Here is a 26,106-nt window from a genome sequence, read left to right on the forward strand (position 1 = left end):
CTGGCCCAGGTTGCCCAGAGAAGCTGTGGCTGCCCCTGGATCCCAGGAAGTGTCCAAGGACAGGTTGGATGAGGCTTGGAGCAACCTGGGCTAGTGGAAGGTGTCCCTGCCCATGGCAGGGGGGGGACTGGATGATCTCTAAGGTCCCTTCCACCCCAAGCCTTTCCATGAGTCTGTGATCTTCACAAAACCATCTTGCACCCCTTTCCACCAGAAACACTGTTCACCTGACTCTGCAACTTCAGGTCTTGTTGAAATGTTTAGAAGAGCAGTTTGCTCACATGGGAAAATCTTTCCCTCTGAATAATAAAAATAAGGCAGGGGAAAAGTCCTAGATTTTCCTCTTTGTGTGATCAGCAGCCTGCTCTTTACTGATGTAGTTGCTGGACAGATCATTTTGCCTTTTTTAATTCCTGTCTTGTAACCCCAGAGGGAACAAAGAGTTTCCAACTCCCTGAGAGGAGGGGGCAGTGAGGGGGGGTCGGGCTCTTCTGCCATGTCTCGAGTGAAAGGATGAGAGGAAATGGCCTCAACTTGTGCCAGGGGAGGTTCAGGTTAAATATTAGAAAATGTTTCCCTGACAGAGTATTCAGGCCTTGAATAAGTTGCTCAGGAAGGAGGTGGAGTCACTGTCTCTGGAAGTGTTCAAGAGTTGTCTGGATGTGGCCCTTGGGGTCGTGGTTTAGGGGTGATTCTGGTGGTGGCACTGGGTTATCCTGAAGGTCTCTTCCACCCTTGGTGATCCAGTGACTCTGGGATGTAGTAGCAGTGAATCACAGCGAATTTTGTGCATGATCTGATGGGCGATGACTTGGTCAGAGAACCAAAAGGGAGATTTTTCAGTTCTATCCACAGATCCTCGCTGTGACTTGAAAAACCCCCTCTGCATTTTCAGGAACAGCTGGGTTTTTTCAGGTTCCCACCTGAGACACTTCCGTTGTGATTTTTCAGAGCTTTTCTATTTCCCACAGAATTGTTGTAATTAATAACTTTTAAGAGCTTTTAATCTGACACGAAATGGGACATTATTCTGTTAAAATTGCACAGGCTGCCACTAAGCTCAGTTATTGCTGAAGTCGTTCCAGTGCTTTAAGAAATATCTGTCCATTAGAGGCTCTTATTTGCAAATAGTCCTGCTTATGGCAATAGAAATGCTTATATAAAAGATCAGTGTGGAATGCAAAACTTTTAGCTACCAAGATTTAAAATGAGTGGTGTGGTTTTCATTGCAAGAATTGATGATTTCACTGACAGCTAAAAAAAAAAAAAACAAGTTAGGAAAATATCCTCAGGAATGTTAAGTGAAATCCAGAATCAGGAGCTCTGGACTCTGAAAACTGCATAAATAAGAAGTGACTTTTCAATTAACTCATTTAAAAATATTATTTGTGCATGTTATAAATATAATATTTAGCGTACTCAGTGTACAAAAACTGTTTGTAGAAAAAAGCAGAATACAAGAAGATGTGGCAGGAACTTTAAATGTTTCTAGCTAACATTTTCTCCACAGTTGTGACTGAAGCCTGAAGCTTCAGAGGGTAATAAACAGCTTTAAAACATGCCTGGTCAGTGATGAAATACTCAACATGAGGAAGCAAAAATCTTACTGAAGCCTTAGATCTGTTTTCCATATTCTTACAAAAGAGTTGGTTTCTAAAGATCTGTTTTCGATTTCAGTCTCACTGGAAGTATCTCATAAGAAAGCTTTTTATATATTTTAAAGACATTCTGAAGAGTCAGCATTCTCCTGATAAAAAACAATTACATGTTTCTGTTAACTCTGATGGAGCAAAATTAGTTTGCAGTGAACCGTAATTTTCTTTTGGTAAAAGTAGTGTTTGAAATCCTCAGCAACTGGTTTATGTTGAGGAATTACAGTCTTGGGAAATCCGTGCCTTGAACAAATGCTTAGTTCAGACATAGATACGAAAATAAAGATGGAAAGAGGCTATTTCCAAGGGCCTGGAGTGACAGGACAAGGGGAATGGCTTCAAACTGACAGAGGGCAGGGTTGGGTGGGATACTGAGAGAAAATTCTTCCCTGTGAGGGTGGGGAGGCCCTGGCACAGGTTGCCCAGAGAAGCTGTGGCTGCCCCTGGATCCCTGGAAGTGTCCAAGGCCAGGTTGGACAGGGCTTGGAGCAACCTGGGCTAGTGGAAGGTGTCCCTGCCCATGGCAGGAAGTAGGAATGGGATGATCTTTAAGCTCCTTTCCAGCCCAAACCATTCCATGATTCCATGATATCTGAGGCTGGGCACCTACATGTACTTGTGCATCACAATCACCTGCTTGACTTGCCAGTGTATCAATCCCCCCACAACTCCAAAAGCCTCATTAACTGGATGTGTTCCGGCTGAACTGAATGATGTATTAAGTAAAGCCTAGGATTTTCCTTGGTCAAATTCCAATCTTCAGGCTGTCAGGCTCTCAGAGGGAAAATAAGACATAACAAACCCACCTTCCTGCTCTCGTGTCTAGTGCTCTTACCCACTTACTGTTACCTTTGGCTTGTCTCAGCTCTTGGCAGCTCCTGACATTGCCAAAACCAAGCCCCAGCATTCCAGTAGGGCTGGAGGATTGTGCACATGAGGGATGAGAATCCTCATTCCTTCCCATCCCGTGGCAGGGAGGGTTCAGGGCCCTCTGGGGAGCACGGGAGGGCACCATCAATATTGCATCAGTTTGCTCCTGCGTGTTATCCCCACTGTGTGGTCCAGGCATAGTCCTGGTCAGTCAAAGGGCATCTAAAGGTGGAAAGATCCCTCCAGTTTCCTTGGGAACACAGGAAGGGATCAGCCAGAGCAGAGCCAGAGCAAGCAGCTTCAGAAGGAGACTGGACAGGGATGAGTCGCTCGTATGGTTTTATCTGATTCCAGACTGTTCCAAACTCTTTGCTTTTCCTTCCCCTTTCATCACTCTTTTCACCTTCACTCCACTTCTTACTTGCCATTCATAGTAGCCTTCCATTATTTATTATCTTCTACTCGTTCAAATTGAAAAATAACCTCTGACACAACTGTGACAGTCACGCTGCTCACACAATTAACTTGTGCTTTGTATCTGTTTCTCTCAACTTGTGTCTCTGTCAGCTGCAAGCATTCAGTGAAAGGTTTATCTAATGCTTTCCCTTAGTTCTGTGTCCATTTATTTCTTGCATCTAGGACTGCATAAAATTCATGGTTAGTAAATACTATTGAAAGGTGTTTCTTGCAGCAGTGTTGTGGCAGTTTAATACAAGTCCACAGTAGGAAGTCAGCACATTGTGACATGAGTGTTGCACCACATCTCCTCCTCTGTAGACTACACCTTTCATGGTCATGCCAGGTCTTGCTTACACATTGTAGTGTTTGGGACCGTGGGTTTGAATTGCAGTGACTGCAACATCTGTGGGATTGCATCTTTTGTCAACAGAAAAGAAGAAATGAACCACGTTATTTTCTCGCTGCAGAAGCAGCATCTCCCTACCCGAAGATTTCAAAGCTGGTCAGATTCTTGATTTCATGGATTCATAGAATGATTTGGGTTGGAAGGCACCTTAAAGATCATCTAGTTCCCCCCCTGCCATGGGCAGGGACACCTTCCACTAACCCAGGTTGTTCCAAGCCCCATCCAGTCTGGTCTTGGACACTTCCAGGGATCCAGGGACAGCCACAGCTTCTCTGGGCAACCTGGGCCAGGGCCTCCCCACCCTCACAGGGAAGAATTCCTTCCTAATATCCAATCTAACCCTGCCCTCTTTCATTTTGAAGCCATTCCCCCTTGTCCTGTCACTCCAGGCCCTTGGAAATAGTCTCTCTCCATCTTTTTTGTCAGCTCCTTCAGGTCCTGGAAGGCCACAATTAGGTCACCTCAAAGCCTTCTCTTCTCCGGGCTGAACAATCCCAGTTCTCCCAGGCTTTCCTCATAGAGCTGCTCCAGCCCTGGGATCATCTTCATGAGCTCCTCTGGACCTTCTTGAACAGTTCCATGTTCTTCTTATTTTGGATCCCCCAGGGCTGGAGGCAGCTCTGCAGGTGGGATCTCACCAGAGCTGGGCAGAGGGGCAGAATCCCCACCACCACCTCCTGCCCACGGTGCTTTTGGTGCAGCCCAGGACACAATCTGGGGAAAAGCATTCCAGTTGTTGTGTTGACTCTAAAAATTATGTTTTTCTTACTTGAGTAATCCTCATGGACGGAAAGGCTGAAATAATTTGTTGCTTCCTTACTTTTATTCCTCCTTTTCTGCTTTTATGTCCTTGGCGAGCCCAATACAGAAAGAGGATTTTAAAATGGCATGGTGACATTTATCATTGGCTTTTATCACATGTCTCTCAATGAGTGGTGTCATTATTCCTGTGGGAGTTTAATGGGTAGGTTTTCTTGGTTTACTGACTAGCAGGAACTTTGGAGATTGCTCAGGTCAGCCAGGAACTAAAAGAACATGATCATCTGGTTTTCCCTTCTTGCCGAACGACATCTATCATTTGGCTTTATTTAGTCCATGCTTTCATTTTATTAGATTGCAGAGAAGCATAAATGGTGTCTGTTTACATTCCTTACTGATTCAACTTGAAATTATGACCAAGTATGGCTCGAGTAGTCTATAAAAAGATATGGTAGTTTCTGGCTCTCAGACATATAAAGGTGTTCCTGGAAGCTCCAAACCCAGAGCACAAATCAGTTGGACTCCTTGACGATTTTGAAACCTCAAATCCTTTGAAATAGTTGGCAACTTGCCTGTTGCATATTTACAGTTACACAACTCACAGCTCTTCCCCACTGTGACTTCTAAAAGTTCCTCCTTCCTTTTTTCTTGAAGTCCCTTGGCAGCATCAAAACAGCTTCACTCCTTCTCTCTCTCCCTTCCCCCCTTCCTCTTCAGCCTTCCTCCCCTCCAGCTCTCCCTCTCCTTGGTATGGCACATTGTTCTGGGGAAATGGGTTGTTTTGAGTTCACACTTTGTTTTCCTGCTGTTTTTCTGGGAAGCTGGACGTGGCACAAAAGATATGGGAACAGCTTGTAGGAAATGGGTTTGTTTGGGGAAACAATAAAAGAGAAACAGCCTGCAGACCTCTCTACCTCTCCTGTGTGTTTGAAGGCCTAGATTACAGTATATAAAGACATTTTGGGGGTCGTTTTTCAATACACTCCAAAGGAAAGTAAATCAAAATATTTTCTTTCAGCATGTCTTAAGCTTTGCATCCTCCCAACTTCATTTCCTACAGTAATGTGTGTTAGACACTTGGCCTTATTAGTGAGGTGTGGGGGAAAGCATCTTAATGGTTTCTATTGCTATGGTAAATGCAGATCTCACAATTTTGGGCTTGAGATTCTCTTTATTTGCATTGACTTTCCCAGCTCACTTTTCATCAATGGCAGCAGATGATCTTTTATGTCCTTCCGGAGTTAATGTTGATACCATTGCAAAACAGAGTCAACACCAGAGCTGCAGGGCCTGGTTTTTGAGGGATAACTCTGGTAATCAGCAGTTTGGAAGAAATATTGCCATGGGGAAAAGCTGCAGGATTGTTCTTGCTGCCACATCAAAGATATCAACATGTGCATTTTCCTTTTCTTCTTCACATGTAAAGTTAAAAATGGGCCACAACCTGTTTCTGCTGTGGCTGAGTTTCAGCAGAGAGAAGGGTCACAGAGCCACGAGTTCATAGAAGCGTAGAATGGTTTGAGGTGAAAGTTTAAATTTGTGAGGCAGATCTCCTAAAAAAAGGAGAAAAGAATGAAACCTTTGAAAATTTTCTGAAGTTACTGCTTATATTTTGTAAGTTTGGACTGGTGATTTTATTTAGAAATTTGTTGCTTAGATAAAGTAATAGGAACTCAGTTTAAAAGCAAAACCACAGGTTTGGATTAATTTATTTTTTTTTTACTGTCATAAAGCAAATGGGTTTGTTGTCTTGTGTGAGGGTTTCCTGTTGGGATGGTTCTGTTTTGATTTATCTGGGGAGAAACAGAGAACATTCACTCCAACCTTTGTCAATCATGGGTATGAAACAACGTTTTTCTTCCAATCCATTGCTCTGGCTACTTCTTTAACTGCAATATGTCAAAACCCATCCCAGTCTCTTTGATCTCATGGTTAATGTTTGAGCTAAAACAACTCCTTATTTTTACTGGTTCAGCAGAGCAGGTTAAATATCCTTAAACAAAAGCAGACACTTTATTGCTATTTTATGAGCAGTCTCATGTGTTGCTCTTTGCACCCCCAGAAATTACTTAATACTGTGACATTCAACCCTGTAGTAATTTCATTAGTCATGTTTTGTGGCAGATGGCTTAAAATAACGTGTGCAGAAGTATGAATCAAGATATTCCTTATAAACAATTATAGGAAAGTATGCTGGGCTATACACTGGAAAGGTTATCGTGACAGGAAGTCATATTTTACATACACAGTGGGCATATTTGGAAAGTTCATTCTGAATTTAGAAAGATTACCCATCCAAGCAAGATTCCATATGCTTGTAAAATGGGGAATACCATGAGAAGCATATAATACTGTGTATGTATATAGTCAATGTATACATGGAGGATCCAGAATAAAAGGTGTCTGAGGAAAAGGAAGGGACAATAATGTAAACACAAGATTTTCTGCTCCAGTGTTGTGGAGAAAGGGGGAGCACTGTTAAGGTAGGGAATGTTTTAAACAGCAATAGAAATTTGCCTTTTAATTCCAGTTATTTAACGTGGGGTAGTCAGTACAAAATATAGAATCATAGAGTGGTTTATGTTGAAAGAGACCTTAAAGATCATCATCCAAGCCAAATTCCACAATCCCAGGTTGCCCCAAGCCTCGTCCAGCCTGGCCTTGGACAATTCCAGGGATTCAGGGGCTGCCATAGCTTCTCTGGGCAACCCGTGCCAGGGCCTCCCCACCCTCACAGGGGAGAATTACATCAAGACAAATACATTTGGAGGTGAATAAAAACATCCATATAAATAAAGATGCTTGGAGCAGCATTTGCAAAAAGATCAAGCAAGGAAATTAGTAAGTGCTGAGTGTGGCAAGTGCTCTCTAAATGGGAAGGTGAGGGTTTTAAATATGCATGGAGGTGAACACAGGGCAGCACCTGAGTCCTGGCCAGCCTGGTGCAGCAGGCAGGAGGATCTCCAGCTCTAAGGAGTCCCTCAGGAGGAGCCTGAGCTGCAGGACAGCAGCTCTGCAGATGCCCAAGAGCACATTCAGCTCCTTCTCCCTGGGCTGATTCCTGTTCCTGGCTGCTGGGTGGATGCAGCAGATAACACACCCAGTGGGCAACCTGTGGTTCTCCTGTGATTTCTTTGGGTTAGCTAATATTTGGAGCTAAAATTCCCCTGGAACTGCAGTCTTTCCAAGCAGAGTGATCCACTCATCCTGCTCGTGTGTGCACGTGCCCAACCACCACACGCAGAGCCACTGCAGGGAAGTGATGGGTCACTGAGAAGTTCAGTTGGTGGCCACCATCCAAGTGTTATTTCCCCTAATGCTGTCAGGCATTCATAAAAACCTAAGGGTCAGTGGAAAAGAAACTAACTTGGGTGCTGTTTTTCAGTTTTACCCTTAGTATTTAACTTTTTCATTGCTATAATGACAGTAAAAATCTCTTCGTTCCTTCCTGTATGTTTTTATTTTTAATCACTTTGCTGATGAGCTTGTCCTTGATCCATAGTGTGCCCTAGATAAAAGTATTTTAATCCCTGAATTATTTTTACTTTAAAATTTGTTCAGAGATTGAGGGTGGGATTATCTAAAAATGTATGTCTGTACATATACTTATGCATATATATATATATATAATGGGAATATGTAATTAAATATAAAAATATATAAGTGGTGGGTCAACCCACCACAGTGAACAAATATTAAACTAAGTATAAATGTACTATACAATCTTTTTGTAGTTTTTGCTTGGATGGTAGGAAAAAAAGGTTGCAAATGTTACTACCTGGTGATAACACTGCAAAAAGCTTTTGAATAATACCAAAAAAAAAATTTTAAAAATTTTCTCAATAGAGTTTCCAAACCCAATATACCAGGGTTTGTTACTGGGTACAGGCAAAGCCTCTAATTCTGGACAGGAGACTAACTGGGATTAACACACAGTAATTCTTGAAGACAACCCAGCTGAACATCTGGGGCTACCCAAGGTGCAAAAGATTGTAAGAGGAGACACAGAAAGGATAGGATGGTCTTGAATGAGATCGATATCTTGTTTTGGGCAACTGTTTTGTTCCCAAGACTCTTTCCCCAATATCATTTTGATCTATCAACTAAAGTTCACAGCAGGTGTGGTTGTGCACCCTCAGTTCCCTCCACTTGGGCTCTGGGCCACTTTACAAACCTGCCACCTGTTTTGCCAAACAAATCTTTGCTTGAAAGATTGCTGGAAAAACACTCAGATGTTTATATTTTTCAACAAAGTAGAAGGTTGGCTGCTCCTTCAGATTGATGTAGGCCTATACTAGAAAAACAACAGGCTTGCCCCGGGCTGAGACAGAAATTCAGGTTTTATATCCAAGTTTTCCTGATTTTCCAGGCATTGTGAAGCCCTAGAAGTTAACAGCCAAGCATGGAGGAGGAAAAAACTTCAAGCTTTCAAAGTCTTCCATAATTGACAATACTCTCAAGATGAAAAGGAAGAAAAGTCTATTGTATTGACTGAAAAAATAGTCATTCAGACTTCGGTGTTAAGAGCTCTTTACGTGGATGGAAGTGCTAAAATAAGCATACAAAGCTACAGTTTCTTTAAAAATGCTCATACAATATACAATCTGCAGGATATTTTGTATTGTTTTTAGCACTGGGGATGGAAGGGTTGACATAATCATTCAGGAATATGCATTTTGATCATTGTGCTGCTCCAGCCCTGCAGCCACCTCTTCATTCAGCTGACGGTGCACTTGATAAAACCTGGTGTTGCCTCAGTGTTTGAGTGATTTACCAGCACTCTGCTGATGGAGAAGGAGAATTCTGAGGTGCAGGTGCAGTTCTTTGGTGGTTTTGCATGGACAGAGCTGATTCCAAGCAGCTTGAAGTCGCTTGGGCATTGAAATTCAAGCAGGTGCAGGGTGGAGGGTTTCAGTGCTGCATTTGTACCAGCCCACTGGGTTGCTTTGACGGTGTGCAGGGCGTGTGACATGCACAAAAGAGTTCCCTACTTCCATTTGTTAACTCCTGGTTTGGTGTCAAGCTATTAATTTGCATTTTACTGCCAGATAAAGGCTGCAAACGAAACAATTCGTTGTGAGATGGCAGCTCTTTAAATCAGATGTTTCCTGATCTCTGGAAGTTGCTCTGCTTGGTGTGAAAATCTCAGTGTGTGAGATTCAGGGTAATCCCCAATAGGGCACAGAGCTCAGCATAATGGAGATATGTTTGCTAAACCAAGACCCTTTTTTAGCAATTCTTAACCAAAGTTTCCCATCTGCAACAGTGGAACGATGATTTTTTACTTTATGAAGCATTTAGAGACCTGGATTTGAATACCTTATGCTACAAATATTACCTTGTGATAATAGAACATGTCAGAAATAGCCTGGGCAAAAATAGGGTTAGTCAACATTTCAGGAATGATGGTTTATATATTAAAAATTGTGATAAAGCAGCACAGTTTACATTTGAATTTATAATATTTCAGAATTTGTTCATCAAGGCACAAAATATTAAGCCTTTGGGCTTAGCCATGAGGCCTCTGTTCACGTTCCTGGTGAAGTCAGGAGAAGGGTTTACCCTGCAGGATAAGGCCTCAGACATCTGCTGTTGTTTCCCAGAAATGAGCCTTGCCCGAAATTTCATAACATCAGGTTTGATGGACGCTTGATTATTCCTTTTTTCAAGTGGCACTCCAAACATCCTTGTGTTTTCCTCAGCAAGAGGTGAAATGGCTGATAAGGGGCAGCACCAGGCCTGTGTTTGGGTTAACAGGGACCAGCCAAGTGCTCCCTGCAAAGAGGTGGGGGATGTTCGCTGAGCTGGCAATCAGGTTCTCATGGGTGGAGGTGAGGACAACATCTGTCTTTCCTATCTTGTACTTGCCAAGGCTTTTTGTTGTTCCTGAACTCTCTCATGAATAGAATATGTGGATTTTTGTCTGATCTAATGAATCCAAGGCTCGGAGATTTAGAAGGAAAACATATTCCAGATGTGTATTGCAATTCCTGACTCAGGTGACTGCATTTTGAGCAGTAACCTTTTCCAGTATGTTCCACACACCGTATTGAATATCCTCCTCTTGCAAATGGTCAGGAGAGAGTTGTATGAGCACAGTGATTAATACGCCCCAGCAAGGCTAAAACATCAATCATTTGTCTTTTATTCCACCGATTCCTGCTGGATGCCATGAATCCAGGGCTCAAAAGACTTGGCTTTAAAGCAGGGCTGCAAATTTAGGCTGGAAGCTCTTTAAGCAGCTCAGCCACAGCTTGTTCCATCGTGCAGTGGTGCCTGTTGCAGACGTGAGCAGGGTTTCAGGCTGGAAGGCTGCCCGCTGCTCTGAGAGGTTCTGGTGTCCAGCCTCGCGTGTGCTCGCTGTTCCAGCGTGGAAATGACATTCCTGGCCTGTTTGGAATTAGGCTTTCACTCCAGATAAACAGTTCCTAGAGCATCAGGAGATGCAGCCTGAGGAAGAACAGCGAGTAGCAAGCAGGCTTGGTCAAGGTGTGCACTGTGTGCTCTCCTCCACGCTGTCACCTGTTCCTTCTCTCAGTAACAGTCGTGTGTAATTCCATTTAAACAACCTCAGTAACAAATGTCATCGAGTACACAAAGGATAATGAGTGCAAAAAAGCATGGAAACGCTTACAGGCCTAATTGCATGGTCTTAATCAGAACAATCTTCCCTCAGAAAAAAACAGGTCCTCTCCAAATGTGTTTATTAGAAAGCTGTAACATCTGCGAAACACACGCCAGCGCGTTACAATCCGTCCTTTTAATAAACAGTTGGGTGAAAGTTTTCTTATAACAGCTTTTGGCCTAATTTAAGATGAAAATAAGTCTCAGGATGTCAGAATTCTTTGCGGAACGGAGAATTAATTTCTCTGACCGACCGTAGACATGCGAGAAGTGATGGGAAACAGCCCGTGGCTGAACTTGTGGCTGTGTGGAGCTCTGAGCTTGTGCTTGTTTGCTATGAAATTCAGATTAGGGAAGAAGTAAAAGTTGTTTATGTTAATGAGGAGAAATATTAAAAAACCGTGTGTCAAAAGTGGACATATGGCAAAGGTAATTAAAAGTTTTTAATTGCGGCTGTTGCAAGCCAAGGGTAACAGGTTCATTTGGAGTCCTGAGTGCTGACTCTCCAAGCAATAAGTTCATTTTTGTGTCTGCACCATCTCAATGCACAACCAGGGTCGTTGCTGTATTTGTGTCTCTTCATGCATCCTCCTCTTGATGTGCACTTCTTGCCCAGTATCCTGCTGGTTTGTGGACAGTGTTTCTCATCATACTGGTGTGATATTGGCTGCTCGGATTTTGACAGTGTTGCCCAGTAAGTTCTTGACTTTGAAAGTTCTTGAAGCATTTTTTTTTTTTTTCTTGAGCAGGAAATCACTTGAGAGATTTTGGATAGACAAGAGGGCTAAAAACAGTCTACTAAACCTTTTCTTTTACGGGGATCGAGCAGTAAACCATGGAAAAATCTGAAAGAATGAAGCAAAAACAGAGCTGAATATTTTGAGATCATAAAATCATAGAGTCACAGAGTGGTTTGAATTGGAAGGGACCTTAAAGATCATCTAGTTCCACCCCCTGCCATGGGCAGGGACAACTTCCACGGGCAGGGACAACTTCCACGGGAAGGGACACCTTCCATGGGCAGGGACACCTTCCACTAGCCCAGGTTGCTCCAAGCTCCATCCAACCTGGCCTTGGGCACTTCCAGGGATCCAGGGGCAGCCACAGCTTCTCTGGGCAACCTGTGCCAGGGCCTCTCCACCCTCACAACCAAGAATTTCTTTCTAATGTAAACTCAGTTTAAAACATTGCCCATGAAAAAAAACCAAAACAACAGTTTTCAATTTAAAACCATTGCCCTTTCTAACCCTTGGGTTAGAATGGCCTCCAAAGTATTTTAACATCCTGCTGCTGTATTTTTCCCCCAAGATCCCTCTGCACAAGCAAATTATGCTGCACAACCCCACACCTTATTGCCTTTTTTAGCCATTTCTTAATTTTGATCAAGCTTTAGTAAAAAAAAGTCTTTGTCCTTAGTTCCTGACATTGCAGTTAAAGGACAGGGCAGCTTGCATATACTTCTCATGATGGGAACTACTTCAATCACATTTCCTGTAACTTCTTGCTTCCAGGCCAAGTAATCTTGCATTTGATTAAGTAAACACCTTTGTCCTAATGACTTTATGCCTACTTTAAAGGCGTTGCTGTACCTATTGTTCTACAAATTTGTCAGTCTGTTATTCTTTTTCTATTTTAAAAAACTTATCAGCGAAGCATAAGTCAAAACCAAAGAGAGAAATCATTTTGTTCTTTTATCATTAGTACAGAAAGTCCAAGGGAGAAGCCAGGTTTTGCACGGTACGAGTGATTATAAAATAAAAGTCTTGATGAAGGAACAGGGGATTTTTTTGTTTGTTTGTCTTGCTGGTGATGTCATGAGAGGAAAAGGAAGATGAAATAAAGAAAATTTGTGTTCAGTGTTGGCCTCAGATACCAACAACTCTGCTTCACAGATTTGCATGAATTACCTTTCTCACCTGCTGGCATAAACTGCGTGTGTTGCTTTCTTCATATCTCTTTAGGCAGTGGTTACTAGAAATGAAAGGTTTTGTTTCTGAGCCGTCCTGAGAACATGTTATTGCCATGTGAAATCCAGGAAAATGACCCAATCACTACTAAAATTGTTGTTACAGAGGTACATAACTTGTCAAAAATGAAAGAACCCTATAATGCATCTCTTTGGTAATGTTAATGTTTACGTTGTTTTATCCCACTTGTGGCTTGGTGTTGCCAAACTGCCCCAGAAACAGCATTAATATGGATGAGAAAAAAAGGATTAAGATGTGAATGAGTAATGAAAAGCCTTTACTAGAAATAGAACTGGCATCCATATGTAATAAAACCTTGCCAAACATTGTCAGTGTTAATAGTTTTGTTTACATTTCTACGTGGCCAGGCCATGCCGCTGTTTTTCATGATTGTGAATTCTGACAATTTTTACATTCTGTTTGGTCCAGGAGCTTTTGCATGTGCAATTAGAGCAGAAAACACAGTTCCAAGTCCCTGTATTCAAGGAAGAAATACCCACAACTGCTTTCTCTGAGCTGTTTCAGTGCAGCAGTTTGCTGTTAGAACCTTCCTTTCAGAGCTCACGTTTGAAGATCCAAAATTATGCCACTTGTCAGCCATTCCTGCAGAGCTGAGAAATGCTTCATTATTTCTTGATGCTGTTTCTATGCTTTCCCACAGGATGAGTTTCACATGAGGTTATATCAGGTTGTTTTGAGTTCCGATTGTTCAGCATCACCGTGTCTTGCAGGGTCAGTGGACTCAGAAAAGCCTGGGCCAGAAATCCTCACCTTTTAAGTAGGCAGGCTGGGAGGGCTGGGGGTGTTCATCCTGGAGAAGAGAAGGCTCCAGGGAAACCTTTAGAGCACCTTCCAGTGCCTAAACAGGCTACAAGAAGGTTGGAAAAGGACTTTTCAAAAGGGCATGGAGTGATAGGACAAAAGAGAATGGCCTCAAGCTGAAGGAGGGCAGGGTTAGACCGGATATTAGGAAGAAATTCTTCCCTGTGAGGGTGGGGAGGCCCTGGCCCAGGTTGCCCAGAGAAGCTGTGGCTGCCCCTGGATCCCTGGAAGTGTCCAAGGCCAGGTTGGACGGGGCTTGGAGCAACCTGGGCTAGTGGAAGTTGTCCCTGCCATGGCAGGGGGTTAGAACTGGATGATCTTCAAGGTCCCTTCCAACCCAAACCATTCGGTGATTCTGTAATTTGAGATCACTGAGAGGAAGAAAGGCAGCAGTTGCAATCTTGGACACACAACTCCCATCCCTGAGTTACAGAGGACTTTTTTCCCCTGTGTGTGAGGATATGCAAGGACCACAAATATCATCTGTAGTGGTTGCTGGTACGTTGACACCAATGGTCCTGGTTGCGTTTGGAGGAGAGGACAGTCGGTGTGACTGCCTGAGTCCTGGCTCACAGGAGGAGTAGAAGAGATGTTAAACATAATTTCCATATTTCTCACTCTGAAATCTCAATCTCATTTAGGTGTGAGAAGAGAGAAAAGGTGGTTAAAGAGGAAATAAGGCTAATCCCAGCTTAGACCACGTTCTTTAGTTATGCTGACTCCTCAACGTTTTGCAAAGGCTTAGCTGGCCAGTTCAGCTTTTATAATGTACTCAAGGGAGGGGGGGATACATGTCCTGCTGTCCTTAAAAACGGCACAGAAAAGATCAGTGAGGACTTGGAGTGAAATGTCAGAGCTACTCACTGTTACAGAGTGCACATTAATGAGGCTTCCACATGAGGACCAACCCAAGAGCACACAAAGCTGGCAGGGACTCAGTTATTCCTCCAGAGCCTTCACAGCCCTGTCAGCGAGCACTGACTGATAAGGATGGAGTACAGATGAGTGCTATTAAACCAGAACAAAACCCCAGCAAGCACATTGAGCTTTCTTTGTCCGTGAATAAGGAGGAATTTTTCCTCTGAAATGTCTTAAAAGTTTAAGCCCGTCCCTTGGGTTCGTTTATGTGTGTCTTGTTTTTGCCATAGTTGTAGGTATTTGCACAGCATTTAGTAATTGGGCTCATATTTCCAGCATTTTCTGTCCTCCTCAGGAAGTTAAAATGTGTGGACTTTCCCTCTTTTTGCAGCATAATAGGCATCCATATCACAAGCAATATTTGTGGTCATTAGAAATGCCAATAAATAGAAAACCCATTTTTTTTTGTGTGTTTACATTTATACTTACCCTAAGCATTCATTAATTTTTATCAGGTGCACTCCTCTTTAATAGGAAGCAGAATTTGCTTTGTTTCACTTGTGTGTGGGAGAATGAGAAATGTATTATATAGTGTTTGATGCTTGTTTTGAAAAGTATTAATAAATGGCTTAGAAAGTAAAGTAATACTCTGTTATAGTTGCAATCTTGTATTTGCTTTCTCCTGTATAATTCACATTTTCATGTATTTGCCGGCGCTCCCTCTTCCAAAATTAACTTTTTGTTAGGTGTTTTTTGGCTCATGTGTTTGCTGTACAGTGGGGCAGAAAAGAGGAAAGTGTGGATTAGATAGTTTGAGGCGTTGGATGCGTTGTGACCACCTGGCCAGGCTGTGTTTGTGAATATATATATTTAATTTTGGTTGGTTTTTTTTCATGAAAACTCTGATGGACTGCTGAGAAGGAGCTTTTTATTTTCTTATAGTGTTACATTTTCTTTCTCTAGGTCTTGTGATATGATCCCTGCTACTTTCCTACCCAAGCACATCAAGCTCCCTGCTGTCTCTCAGCACAGTGTAGCCAGGGAGGAATCTTTGGGGGAGCGAGGGACCAGCAGCCACCTCCTCCCACCTCTTGGTCTGCAGAAATTTCCCAGAAATGGCTCATCAGAAAAGCCTCAGACCACCAACAGCAGAGGTTTCTGGCAGATCAGAGACCCAGAGGAGCACGAGAGGCATGGCAAGAAGGAGAGAGGTGTTATTCTGGCATCCTTTTTGTCTCACAGAACCACGTTTACATCACCAGAAACCCAAGAGGCATCAGTTTGGTAGTGGGGTGCAGATTGGTGGGTGTGTAGAGCAAGGAAGCAACTGGGGACTCAGTGGTGATACCCTGGTGGTGATCTTTGCACTCAAATGCCATCTGAAAATCAGCAATGGGATGGTGCAGATCACTGCCTGAACTTGGTGATTCAATCACAAGTCTCTCAGTGGCTTGGCTGCTTGAGATCCCATTCCCCAAGTTCAGGTATTAAGGGAGGATCTCAATTTTCATGAGCAGTAAGAAGCAGAAAGTGATGTTCCCACCTTTGCAGTTGCAGAGCAAAGTATGAATATTAACAGAGTGCACTCTGAGGGCTCACAAACCAGGTGGATAAAAGGAATGATAGAAATAGAACCACAGAATCACATCCTTGGTTGGAAGGGACCCACCAGGATCATCGAGTCCAACTCTTAGCCCCTCACAGGACACCCCCAAGAGTCACACCATGTGCCTTAAAATGAACAAATACAACTGCTGATTTTTAGAGCAGCATGTGACTGCTGGAGCTTGTGCAGAGCCCTCTTCCAGCAGGCAGAGAGGGTGGGAGCCTGCAGGCAGCTGGAGGACTCCGTGTCTTTTCTCTCCCCCTTCACCATCCTCTGCTGACAGGGCCACACGGTTTTATTGTCCTCCTGTGGGCCATCAGCAGCAGATCTGGCAGCAGCACAGCCCACACATGCTGCCTCGGGAGGGTGGGGTCGTTCACGGAGCACCCTGCCCCAAAATCTGGCTCGGGCTCCCCTCCTCACCCCCATCCTTGGCCCCTGCACCTCCAGCCACTGCCAGCTGGCCTCCTCCACGGCTGCTGTCATTTCATGGGCTGCACACTGAGCCTCCTCACCAGCCCAGGGCTGGAGTTTGTTCCCTGGCTGCTGGCGAGGGCCGCGTGGTGAGGAGGGAGGTGTTGGGCTGCACCCCCTGCTCCATCCCTGCCTCGCTGCCAGGCTGGGAGGAGGGAGTCGTGCTGTGCTTCCTGTTCATCTCACAGGATCACAGAATCGTTTAGGCTGGAAGAGCACTCCGAGATCACCAGGTCCAACCTGTGACCTTGTCAACCAGAGCACTGAGTGCCACGTCCAGTCGTTCCTTGGACATCTCCAGGGATGGGGACTCCACCACCTCCCTGGGCAGCCCCTTCCAGTGTACACCCTCAAGCACCATGGTCACCCTAAGTAGCCCCTGGAGAGGGGTGCTTTCCTTGGAAGCTTGCTTTTCAGGGGTGCCCCCTGAGCCTGTGCACTGCCGGGACAGCAGGAGTGTGGGAGCCTGGACCAGTTCTCATGGCCAGGGAGCCTCATCTCAGGCAGGATGTGTCCCCTCAGGAGTTTCAGCTCTTCCCACAGCTTCCTGATGGATGTGGTAGACTCACCACCAGCCCAAGCCTGGCCGAGGCATCACCATGATAGCACAGGGAAGGAATTGGTGCCAGCATGGATGCATGGCACTGGGGATAGAGGATTACATTCCCTCCCTCTGGAGTCTGTCTGGTCCCCAACCAGAGGTGATGGCAGCAGCCCCATCACCGAGGGGCCTGGTGAGCCCTGGTGCCCTCAAAGGACATAACCACTGTGGTGAGGGAAGGTGGCTAGAGAAGCCCTTCCCACAGCTCCAGAGCAGGATGCCCAGCCAGGAAGGGTTGTCACGAGAGAGAGAAGTGGCTGGTGGGCACTGTGTCCTCTCAGGGCTGGGAGTGGGCATCTCTGCTGAAGCTGGTGGTGGATGCTGGCAGAAAGGGCAAGGTCCCTGGATCAGAGGTTGTACCCAGATGTCTCAGCTCCTGGTCCGGAGAGGACCTGGCCTGTGTCCCAGAGGAAGGAAGGGGAGCTCCCAGGGAGTCAGCAAGGCATAGCTTTGGGTCGCTCCTTCAGGGGCAGTTAAAGCAGTGGTTTGTCTGCACCCCTGGCAGATCTGGCCCTCTGCATCACTACCTGGGACTCCACAGACCCGGGCTTTGCTGCCCATCCTGCCCTCTGCTCCCTCCCAGCTCCTGGCCACTGTTCCCGAGTGTTTGGTGGTGTGTGTTTGCCCATCAGCTCAGCCACTGGTGGGGTGAGTCTCCCCAGGGGAGAGCTGGCAACATGTCTGTCCCCAGGGGCCCTCACCTCCATCAGAACTCGTGGGCCTAAAAAGTAATAAACAAGTGATGACTTCATCTCCTCGTGCGAGGGACAAGCCCCTTTTCCTGGGGGAATATTGTAATACCTGCTCTGAAACGTGGTCCCACTGACCCTTCTCCTGTTTGCAGGAAGCGTTATCAGTGGTGAGCGAAGACCAGTCCCTGTTCGAGTGTGCCTACGGATCACCCCACCTGGCCAAGACAGAGATGACGGCCTCCTCCTCCAGTGAATATGGGCAGACCTCAAAGATGAGCCCACGTGTCCCCCAGCAGGACTGGTTGTCACAGCCCCCGGCCAGAGTCACCATCAAGATGGAGTGTAACCCCAACCAGGTTAATGGGTCAAGGTAATGAGGCTCAAGAACGCTTGTTCATGGGATGGGTGTAGCTCAGTTTTCTAAATCTGTGAATCTGGCCCCATTTTAGATGCCCCAGGTGGCACCTGGCCACCAGCTGCCGTCCCAGAAGGCTGCAGGTCTCCTCATCACACCACCCAACCCTGTTCAGGTGTTAGGAGCTCTTAAAAGTTGCTACAGGCACAGTCTTCTCATGAGCTTGTGCAAGACTTCTGTATCTCCTCTGACTGTGGCTAATTTTTGGATGTGAACTTGCTTTGAAAGAGCACATATTGAAGTTAATAAAATGAGGGTTTGCTGTAGGCTGGAGCAGCACCACTGATCCATCCAGGGCGTGGGGTGTGTGATCTAACACTCGGTGGAAGTTGTCAAATGCAGTAATTTGGGCAGTTGCCTTTGCTCTAAAAATAACCGGAGAAGCATAGGAAAAAAAGAAAAATAAATCTTGTAATGGCAGGGGGAGTAAACTCTTGATCTTTGCTTTTATATTTACTGTAAACACAGTGCCAAAAAGTGGAGTTGTATTTAAGAAGAATTCATGCTGAAGAAACAACATGTATGGAGGGAGGGAGGGGAGTAGGAAGGAACAGGAAAAGAAATTACTCAGCTCAGCTGGCAGTATCCACAGTGTGTCTGTGAATTAACTGTTGCCTCAGGACTTCTTTTATGAATGTCACTATGAAAGAGAATTGTATTGATTAGGCTGAAAGAGTAATACAGTGGATTTTTGGGTGTCAATTAGCAGCTTCCCCAATCTTAGGAGCACTCTCTGGGCCATCTGAAAAAACACAATGGAGATTTTTTTTTTTCAAGGAAACTATCCAAACAAGAGTTTTCCTGTTTAAAATGCCTCACTGTCAAAACAGTTTTCCTTTGGTGTTGCTGAAGGGCAAAGGTCCAGAGAGTCAGTTGCTTACAACTGGTGGTGATGTACCAGTGAGGGCTGTGCTTCACATCTCTCTGTCACCAACAGCTGCGTTCTCATCTCATCTCCCAGCACCAGTTGTTTAGAAAAACCTCAGCCATGGGCTCTGTGGTCACTGTTCACACTTGCTGTGTTGATGGGCAAAGTGGTTTGGCAGCTTATCACACCTCTTCGCTGGTAAAAATGGAAGTTGTGCTGAAGCCAAATCAGAATTTCCAGTGAATAGTCAAAGATTTGAGATACGTGGAAATAAACGGTGAGCTGAAGTTTTAAAGAATTAGAGGAAGTGTTCTTGTAAGCCTGCTTATTCAGAATTTCAAGTGTCTTTATATCAGTGTCCTTTTTTTATGCTAAGCAAATGCACAATCACAAATGGACTATTGATTCAAAACCAGTCTTACCTGCTTCCTAAAATTGCCTCTTAAATATTTGTGTAAGCAAACTGATCCCAGTTTTCCTTAGTGTAAATTCCATAAAGTGCATCAGAGTAGATAATTGGTGTTGATTGTTACTGAGATTGGTGGTAATAATTTGTGATTAGTGGTAATAATTTGTAACTAACGTCAGTCATAGAGAGACTCCTGCTTTGACATATCCCAGATCTTAAAGAAAAGTTGAGATGGCACAGATCCATTTGGACAATCACATTTTAAAAGCAGTCAAGCCAGAATCCTGAATTTGCTGTCTGGGATTCCTGAAATGCATAACTAGACTGAATATTAGAGCTCAGTTTGTGCATCACAGGAATTTGGCTGTTGGTGACATGATTTCAAGGACAAAACCGTGGGCAGCAATACCACCTTTTATTAACTGAAACCTTGTCCTGCCTAGTCCTTGTTAGCAACCCTGGTAAGGGTTATAGGTTGATTTAAGAGGTCAGGACCCCTACCAAACCCAAAATGTGTGCCCAGAGTCAGATCAGTTAAACTGAGTCTTAGGCAAACCCACATAACCTGTGAGTGAGGGCTCAGTGTGGAAAACTTGTTGTCCCACACCAGCATCCTCAAACTAGTAGGGACTGGTAGGAGCCCTGATTTGGGAACAGACATCTCCAGGCACTAAATCCTCTGACTCCTGCAGGGACTTGCCTGGTCCAGGGAGAGCCAGGTACCCTGAGACACCCTGACTTTAGGGCAGGGCAGGCTCACATTCGGCCTGTTTTACAGCCTGGAGGCTTGGGGGCATGTGCTTAGGTTGGGGTGGAGGTTTGCTGCCCATATCTCCCCGGTTTAAGTGTGTTCACCTTCTATATGTGAGCTTAAAATACTTCCCAGGGATGGAAAAGCATTCAGAAACCCTGAATTAAACAGGCTGTTTGGATTTATCTGCATAATGTCTACCAATGTAATGCAGTGTCACATTATAAGAAAGAGATGGAGCTGTTAGAGAGCATCCAAAGGAGGCTGTGGAGATGATGAAGGGTTCAGAGAGGCCAGACAAGATGCAGCTGAGGGCACTTTGCTTGTCCAGCTGGAGCAGAGGACACTGAGGGCAGAGTTCATCAGGGTCTGCAGCTCCTCCCAAGGGGCAGCTCCGACCTCTGCTCTCTGGGAGCAGGAACAGGACCCAGGGAAGGGCTGGAGCTGGGACAGGGCAGGCTCAGGGTGGATCTCAGGACAAGGTTCTTCCCCCAGAGGGTGGTGGGCACTGACCAGGCTCCCCAGGGCAGTGGGCACGGCCCCAAGGCTGCCAGAGCTCCAGGAGGGTTTGGACAATGCTCTGAGGGACAGGGGGGAGTGTTGGGGTGTCCTGGGCAGGGCCAGGGCTTGGACTGGATGATCCTTGAGGGTCCCTCCCAACTCAGAATATTCTGTGATTCTATAATTCCCCCTTCCTATATGCTATTTTCTGTTAGTGTGTTGAATCACTCAGGGTGATACTCTGGTTCCCTGCAGAGCCAGCAGACAGGAGCTGCTGCTGGTTTCAGCTGCCAGAATTGCCCTTCGTGGACAGGGCTGTCTGCCTTTCCTGCAGAGGTGTCTGCACTATCTGTATAAAATACCTGTGCATGTGGAGAGGGGCTCTTCATCAGGATCTGGAGTGACAGGACAAGGGGAAATGGCTTCACACTAAAAGACAGCAGGGTGAGATCAGATATTAGGAAGAAATTCTTCCCTGTGAGGGTGGGGAGGCCCTGGCACAGGTTGCCCAGAGAAGCTGTGGCTGCCCCTGAATCCCTGGAATTGCCCAAGGCCAGGTTGGACAGGGCTTGGAGCAACCTGGGCTAGTGGAAGGTGTCCCTGCCCCTGGCAGAGGGGTGGAATGGGATAATCTTTAAGGTGCCTTCCAACCCAAACCATTCTATGTTTCTGTGATCTGCACTGTTGTGAGCAGAACAGGCATCTACTTCTGCAAGGATGTATAATCTGAACACTGGGGAATTGTCTTTAAGTGAAACTTCCTCACTTAGTCATGGGGCATAATTTTGATTCAGACCTTTCCAGCAGAACTGTTGTTACAAAGATGAGACACCCCAGGAGTTTCCAAGGAACCCCAGGACACACGTTTGCACCACCCTGATCACGTTTACCACCACTGAGGAAGTAAAGAGATGAAAAGAAGCAATTTTATGTGTCTCCTCTCTAAAAATAAATAGCATTAAATCTACCTACTCCATCATTTGGAGTTTAGTGCAAATCAGCTGAGCAGCACATGAAGAATAGGTTCTTAATTTTGCTCTGAACAGCATCACTCAGAGGTTTTTAATGTGGCCACCACTGGGAAATGAACAGCTCAGCAGTGGCTCTGGAAGAGGTTGTACAGGTTACTGCTCTGAACTGCAGAATGGTTTTGCTCAGAACATTGATTTTCTAAAGAAAGTATAATGGGATGCAATGTAATTCTTTCTATATTGAATTAAAAATAACCTGCAATCCTGAAAGCAGGGTTTTGTTTATTAATCTTGGATTTGACAGCCTCCCCTGTTGAAAGTGCTCCTACCTGGGACAAAGAAATTTCATACTTCACTACAGTTCCTAAGACATGACACTTGCTGAAAAAGAAACAAAAAAATTCACTTACAAGCTACCAAAAAAGAAAAAGATTAACAGAACAACAACAACAACAAAATTGTGTGCATATATATGTTTATACTATGCACAAAAATAATAAAAAATATTATAATTAAAAAACACCATTCATTTCATCAAATTATTTTATAAGGCCTAACTTGCGCCTGAAAAGATAGATCTTAAATAATACACTTTTAATGGAGAACCAGCACTGCCAAGTAACAAAAATAAAGGTGTTGTGGCACTTCTAAAACTCACATGCACGTGTGTATGTCATATGTAGGGTGTTATTACACTTTGGGGATTGGAATCTTCTTAGTATGTGAAATTCCAGCCAGTTTAAGGGGAAAAAAACCCCATGTATATCAGATTGGTGGTACCCTGTGATTCTGTAGGTCACTTTGCATTTTTCTTTTCTGCAGGAGGTTTCCCCACCCTGCTCTTTTGCAGTGCAAAAATTTGTTGCCTTAAATGAAATGCTCAGTTCTAAAAAAATACTTCCTATGTTGAAAATTAACACGTGCAGGAGCTGGAGCACTCGGAGCCGCTTTTCATTTTTAGGAAAGCTGTACCTGCTCTGTTTACACCCATTTTAAAATCTGGGTGGTCCCAAAGGAGTCTAAAATATGACATCACTTTGCTGAGCCATGGAAGTGCTGCCTGGAGGATCTCCAGACTGTATCCTCTGGAATTGTCTTCCTGGGCACCTGGGTCTGAATAATTCGGCGTAAAGAGGATGCAAAGTAGGGTATGAGACCCCACAAAGGGGTGAGCAGGGAGGAGTTAAAATCGCAATATTTGCTGTCCAGCTCTCACTTTATTTCCTGGCCATGTATTCTGTCAGCTGGGAGAGGGTGTAAAATTTTAGGAGCACGCCGAACCCTTTAGACATCCACAATTAAGTAGAAAAATGTGCTCATCTGGTAGGACTTTTCCCACGTATACTTTACCTGTAATTGCCTTACATTAAACCTCAAAACATAACTGGCATTCCTGTGAATACAAAAAAAAATACCATTAGAGTAAAATTAAAGGGTTATTTTCAGAGGGATTAGCTACCCAGTTTTCTTTAACAATAACAGCATTTTTAGAGCTAAACCCACCAGAAAATACAGCCTGAGGGCCCACCTTAAATTAAATAAAGCCTGAAAAGTTTAAATTAAAGCTGTCATTTACCTTGCTGTTGTTGCATAAATAATGCAGATTGTCACAGGTGGTATCAAATTGAGTTTCTTTAAATATATTATGTAGGTACAGCCGTTATATTTCTCCCAGGTACATAAATCTAATGAGACCTTTTGTGGCCCCATAGAGTCAATCTTTCACCTGAATGTAATAACTGTTTCCTGCTATTTATTGCTCTTGAGTCAGACCAAAAGATTCACCCTGGTATAGGGTTTTATACATATATATATATATATTTATATATATTTTATATATACTTATACATAAATATAAATCTGTAGGTTGCATGTGCCACACTGTTATTTATTGTTCTGTTTATCATTCTCTACATATTTTCTCAAATTAAGCACGAGTAATTCTGTCACAATTCACGTTATGCATTTAGGGAGAAATCCACTCCTGTGAAAATGCTCTCAGGAGGGCCTGGGTGCTGCTTAAACAACATTTAAATCTGTGGATTGTCCAGGAATCTCGGAATACACTCACCCATGGGACTCTACCGTGCCCAGGAGTGGGACTGTACAAAGGTAGCTTGCAATAACCACATTTACTGGTAGATAATCCATTTTTTTTTTTAAGGCAGGCCGAGGTGAAACACAGAGTCTTATTCAGATTTCACTTGCAGCGTGATGATTTCACTGAGGAGGTATTTTAAAAGTGAACTGCAGTGAAAGCACAGCAGAAGTTTTCCAACATCTGATCACAGGAGTTTTAAAGAAATGCCAGAAATAATTAGTTGCCCCTAAGGTTTAATAATGTGCAAAATGTTGATTTAAGTGCTACCAATTGTTGCTTGAAAACCATTAGAGGGTGAAATTATCACTTAATACATCTTTTGTGCTGGCTCTTTTGGGGAAACACCATTTTTTCTTTGCCTGAATTTTCATCAAAGGGCCTCTGTACTGGCTGGGTTGAGCACATCTAACACACAGAAGGAGTTTTCAGAGCACAGGGTGACCTCGAGTTTTCTTGTTGGAGTTTTTTTTAATTTTCCCCTTGATGTAAAGTCTTCTAAGGAGTAGCTATTTTGTGCTATCCAAGCCAGCAAATCAGAATAGGCAGCGCTCGAGATACCTTGCACAGTCTGGATGTGTGACAGCTGCTGTGCCTGGGCACTGAGGAGGGTGCAGTCATCCATGTGGAGCTCTGAATTCCCACCACAGCAGAGCCATCCTGCTCCCAGGATCCAGGCTGGTGGGATCTGCATCACATTCCAGTCTGTGGTTGGATACGGATGGATCAAGTTGAAGCACTTGCAAACTTTCAGAGAATCCCTGAGTCACAGAATTGTCAGGGGTGGAAGGGACCTCTGGACATCATCCAGTCAAACTCCCCTGCCAAGGCAGGGTCACCTGGAGCAGGTGACACAGGAGCGTGTCCAGGTGGGTTTGGAGCTTGAGGAAGCTTCAACATGAGGACGAACTTCTTTCCATGGAGGGTGAAGGGCACTGGAACAGCTGCCCAGAGAAGGAGACTCCATACCCTCCCTGGGCTGCTGTTTCAGTGCTCTTCACCTTCCTGGGAAATAAGTTCTCCCTCATGTTGAGGTGGAACTTCTTGTGTTTTAGTTTATGGCCGTTGCTCCTCGTCCTGTCTCTGGGCACCGCCGAGAGGAGCCTGGCACCACCCTCCTGACACCCACCTTGCGAGTGTCCAGCATGTGGACAAACAGGGCTGAGCTGCAGCAATCCCCCTGACATCACTTGTTTTTCAAGGGCATGGCTTTTTCCACCCCTGGAGCACAACCCTGCGGCGGGGGCGCGGCGCCATCCCTTCCACATCTGGTGGTGCGCCACCGGCATGCAGCCCTGGTATTCCCGGGAAACCTCAGCTCAGACTAAACAGCAGGCATGGTCCAAACCCCACTGCAGTCCATGGGACTCTCTCCTCAGTCTCCAGCAGGGCTTGAGTCAGCCCCTACGTCAGTCCACGGAGATCTGTCTTAAGAGCAGGCCTTTCCTAATGCACTTATTGGAGCTGCCTGTGTAAAGTAATGTTTTTCCCATAATCTTGGGTAAAAAGACATCAGTTATCTCAGGCTGATAATCTTCTTTCCCACTGACTGGGTGGCTGGTGGAGTGGCTGCCAACCAAACTCGAAAAACTGCAAATTCAGGATCTTCTCCGTGTGTGACTGCTCCAAGAAGTTCCTGTTTGCTCTGAAAATCCACGAGTTTAACACCAGCACTTATTTGTGTGTGTGTGCATGGTTTGGCTCCATGCTCGAGGCAAACATGTTGCCAAAGAGAAAAACAAACTCGGCTCACTGATACTATAACTATTTTTTTTTCTTTTGCAACTTTTTGGGGTGTACTGGGCTGGCAGGTGCTGGCTAAGGAACTTTTCACTCTGGGATAAATGGGCTCATTCAGAATTGGCATGGATACATTTTGGATTGGCCACTGAATTTCAAGCAAAGTGAAATACAAAAATAGGCTTCAAATAATGACAGAGGACCCCACAAGAGCTGTGATCACTGTCATCTTTTAGGACTATTGGTATCAGTACTTCTTGATTTCCAGTAGAGGATTTACTGTGTCTGTAGCATTTAGAGCTGGGGGTTGTGGTGTCCCCCCTGGCTGGCATGACACAGTCAGGTTGTCTCTGACTCCTCTCCCCCTTCATTAATAGGTGTTTTATTTTGATCAGGGCAACATCAGTGGGGCTGTTCAGTATTTAAAGTTTGGGAACAGCTTTTTAAGACAAAACAGAAGGTAAGAAAAGGGGCTGATCTTTGGCTTTACCATTTTGCACCCGTCGGCCTCACAGCCTGATAAAGTTAGTCATGAAAATCAGCAGACATTCCACAGACACGGG

At 44.7% G+C, this 26,106-nt stretch overlaps 1 protein-coding gene across 4 annotated transcripts in view; it reads left to right on the top strand.

The window, feature by feature from the left end:
- Positions 1 to 26,106, top strand: part of ERG (ERG, ETS transcription factor) — a 65,802-nt gene that overhangs the window by 13,864 nt on the left and 25,832 nt on the right. For 2 of the 4 annotated variants that reach the window (XM_017811039.1, XM_017811038.1), the window contains exon 2: positions 17,943 to 18,160. In XM_017811039.1, coding sequence (XP_017666528.1) covers positions 17,943 to 18,160 — 218 coding nt within the window. Of the gene's footprint in view, positions 1 to 6,623; positions 6,630 to 17,611; positions 17,747 to 17,942; positions 18,161 to 26,106 lie in introns of those variants that run through there. The other 2 variants (XM_017811041.1, XM_017811042.1) reach the window with 2 other exon arrangements.

This window comes from Lepidothrix coronata, unplaced genomic scaffold, assembly GCF_001604755.1.
Source record: "Lepidothrix coronata isolate B3197 unplaced genomic scaffold, Lepidothrix_coronata-1.0 Scaffold30, whole genome shotgun sequence".
NCBI classification, from domain to species: Eukaryota; Metazoa; Chordata; class Aves; order Passeriformes; family Pipridae; genus Lepidothrix; species Lepidothrix coronata.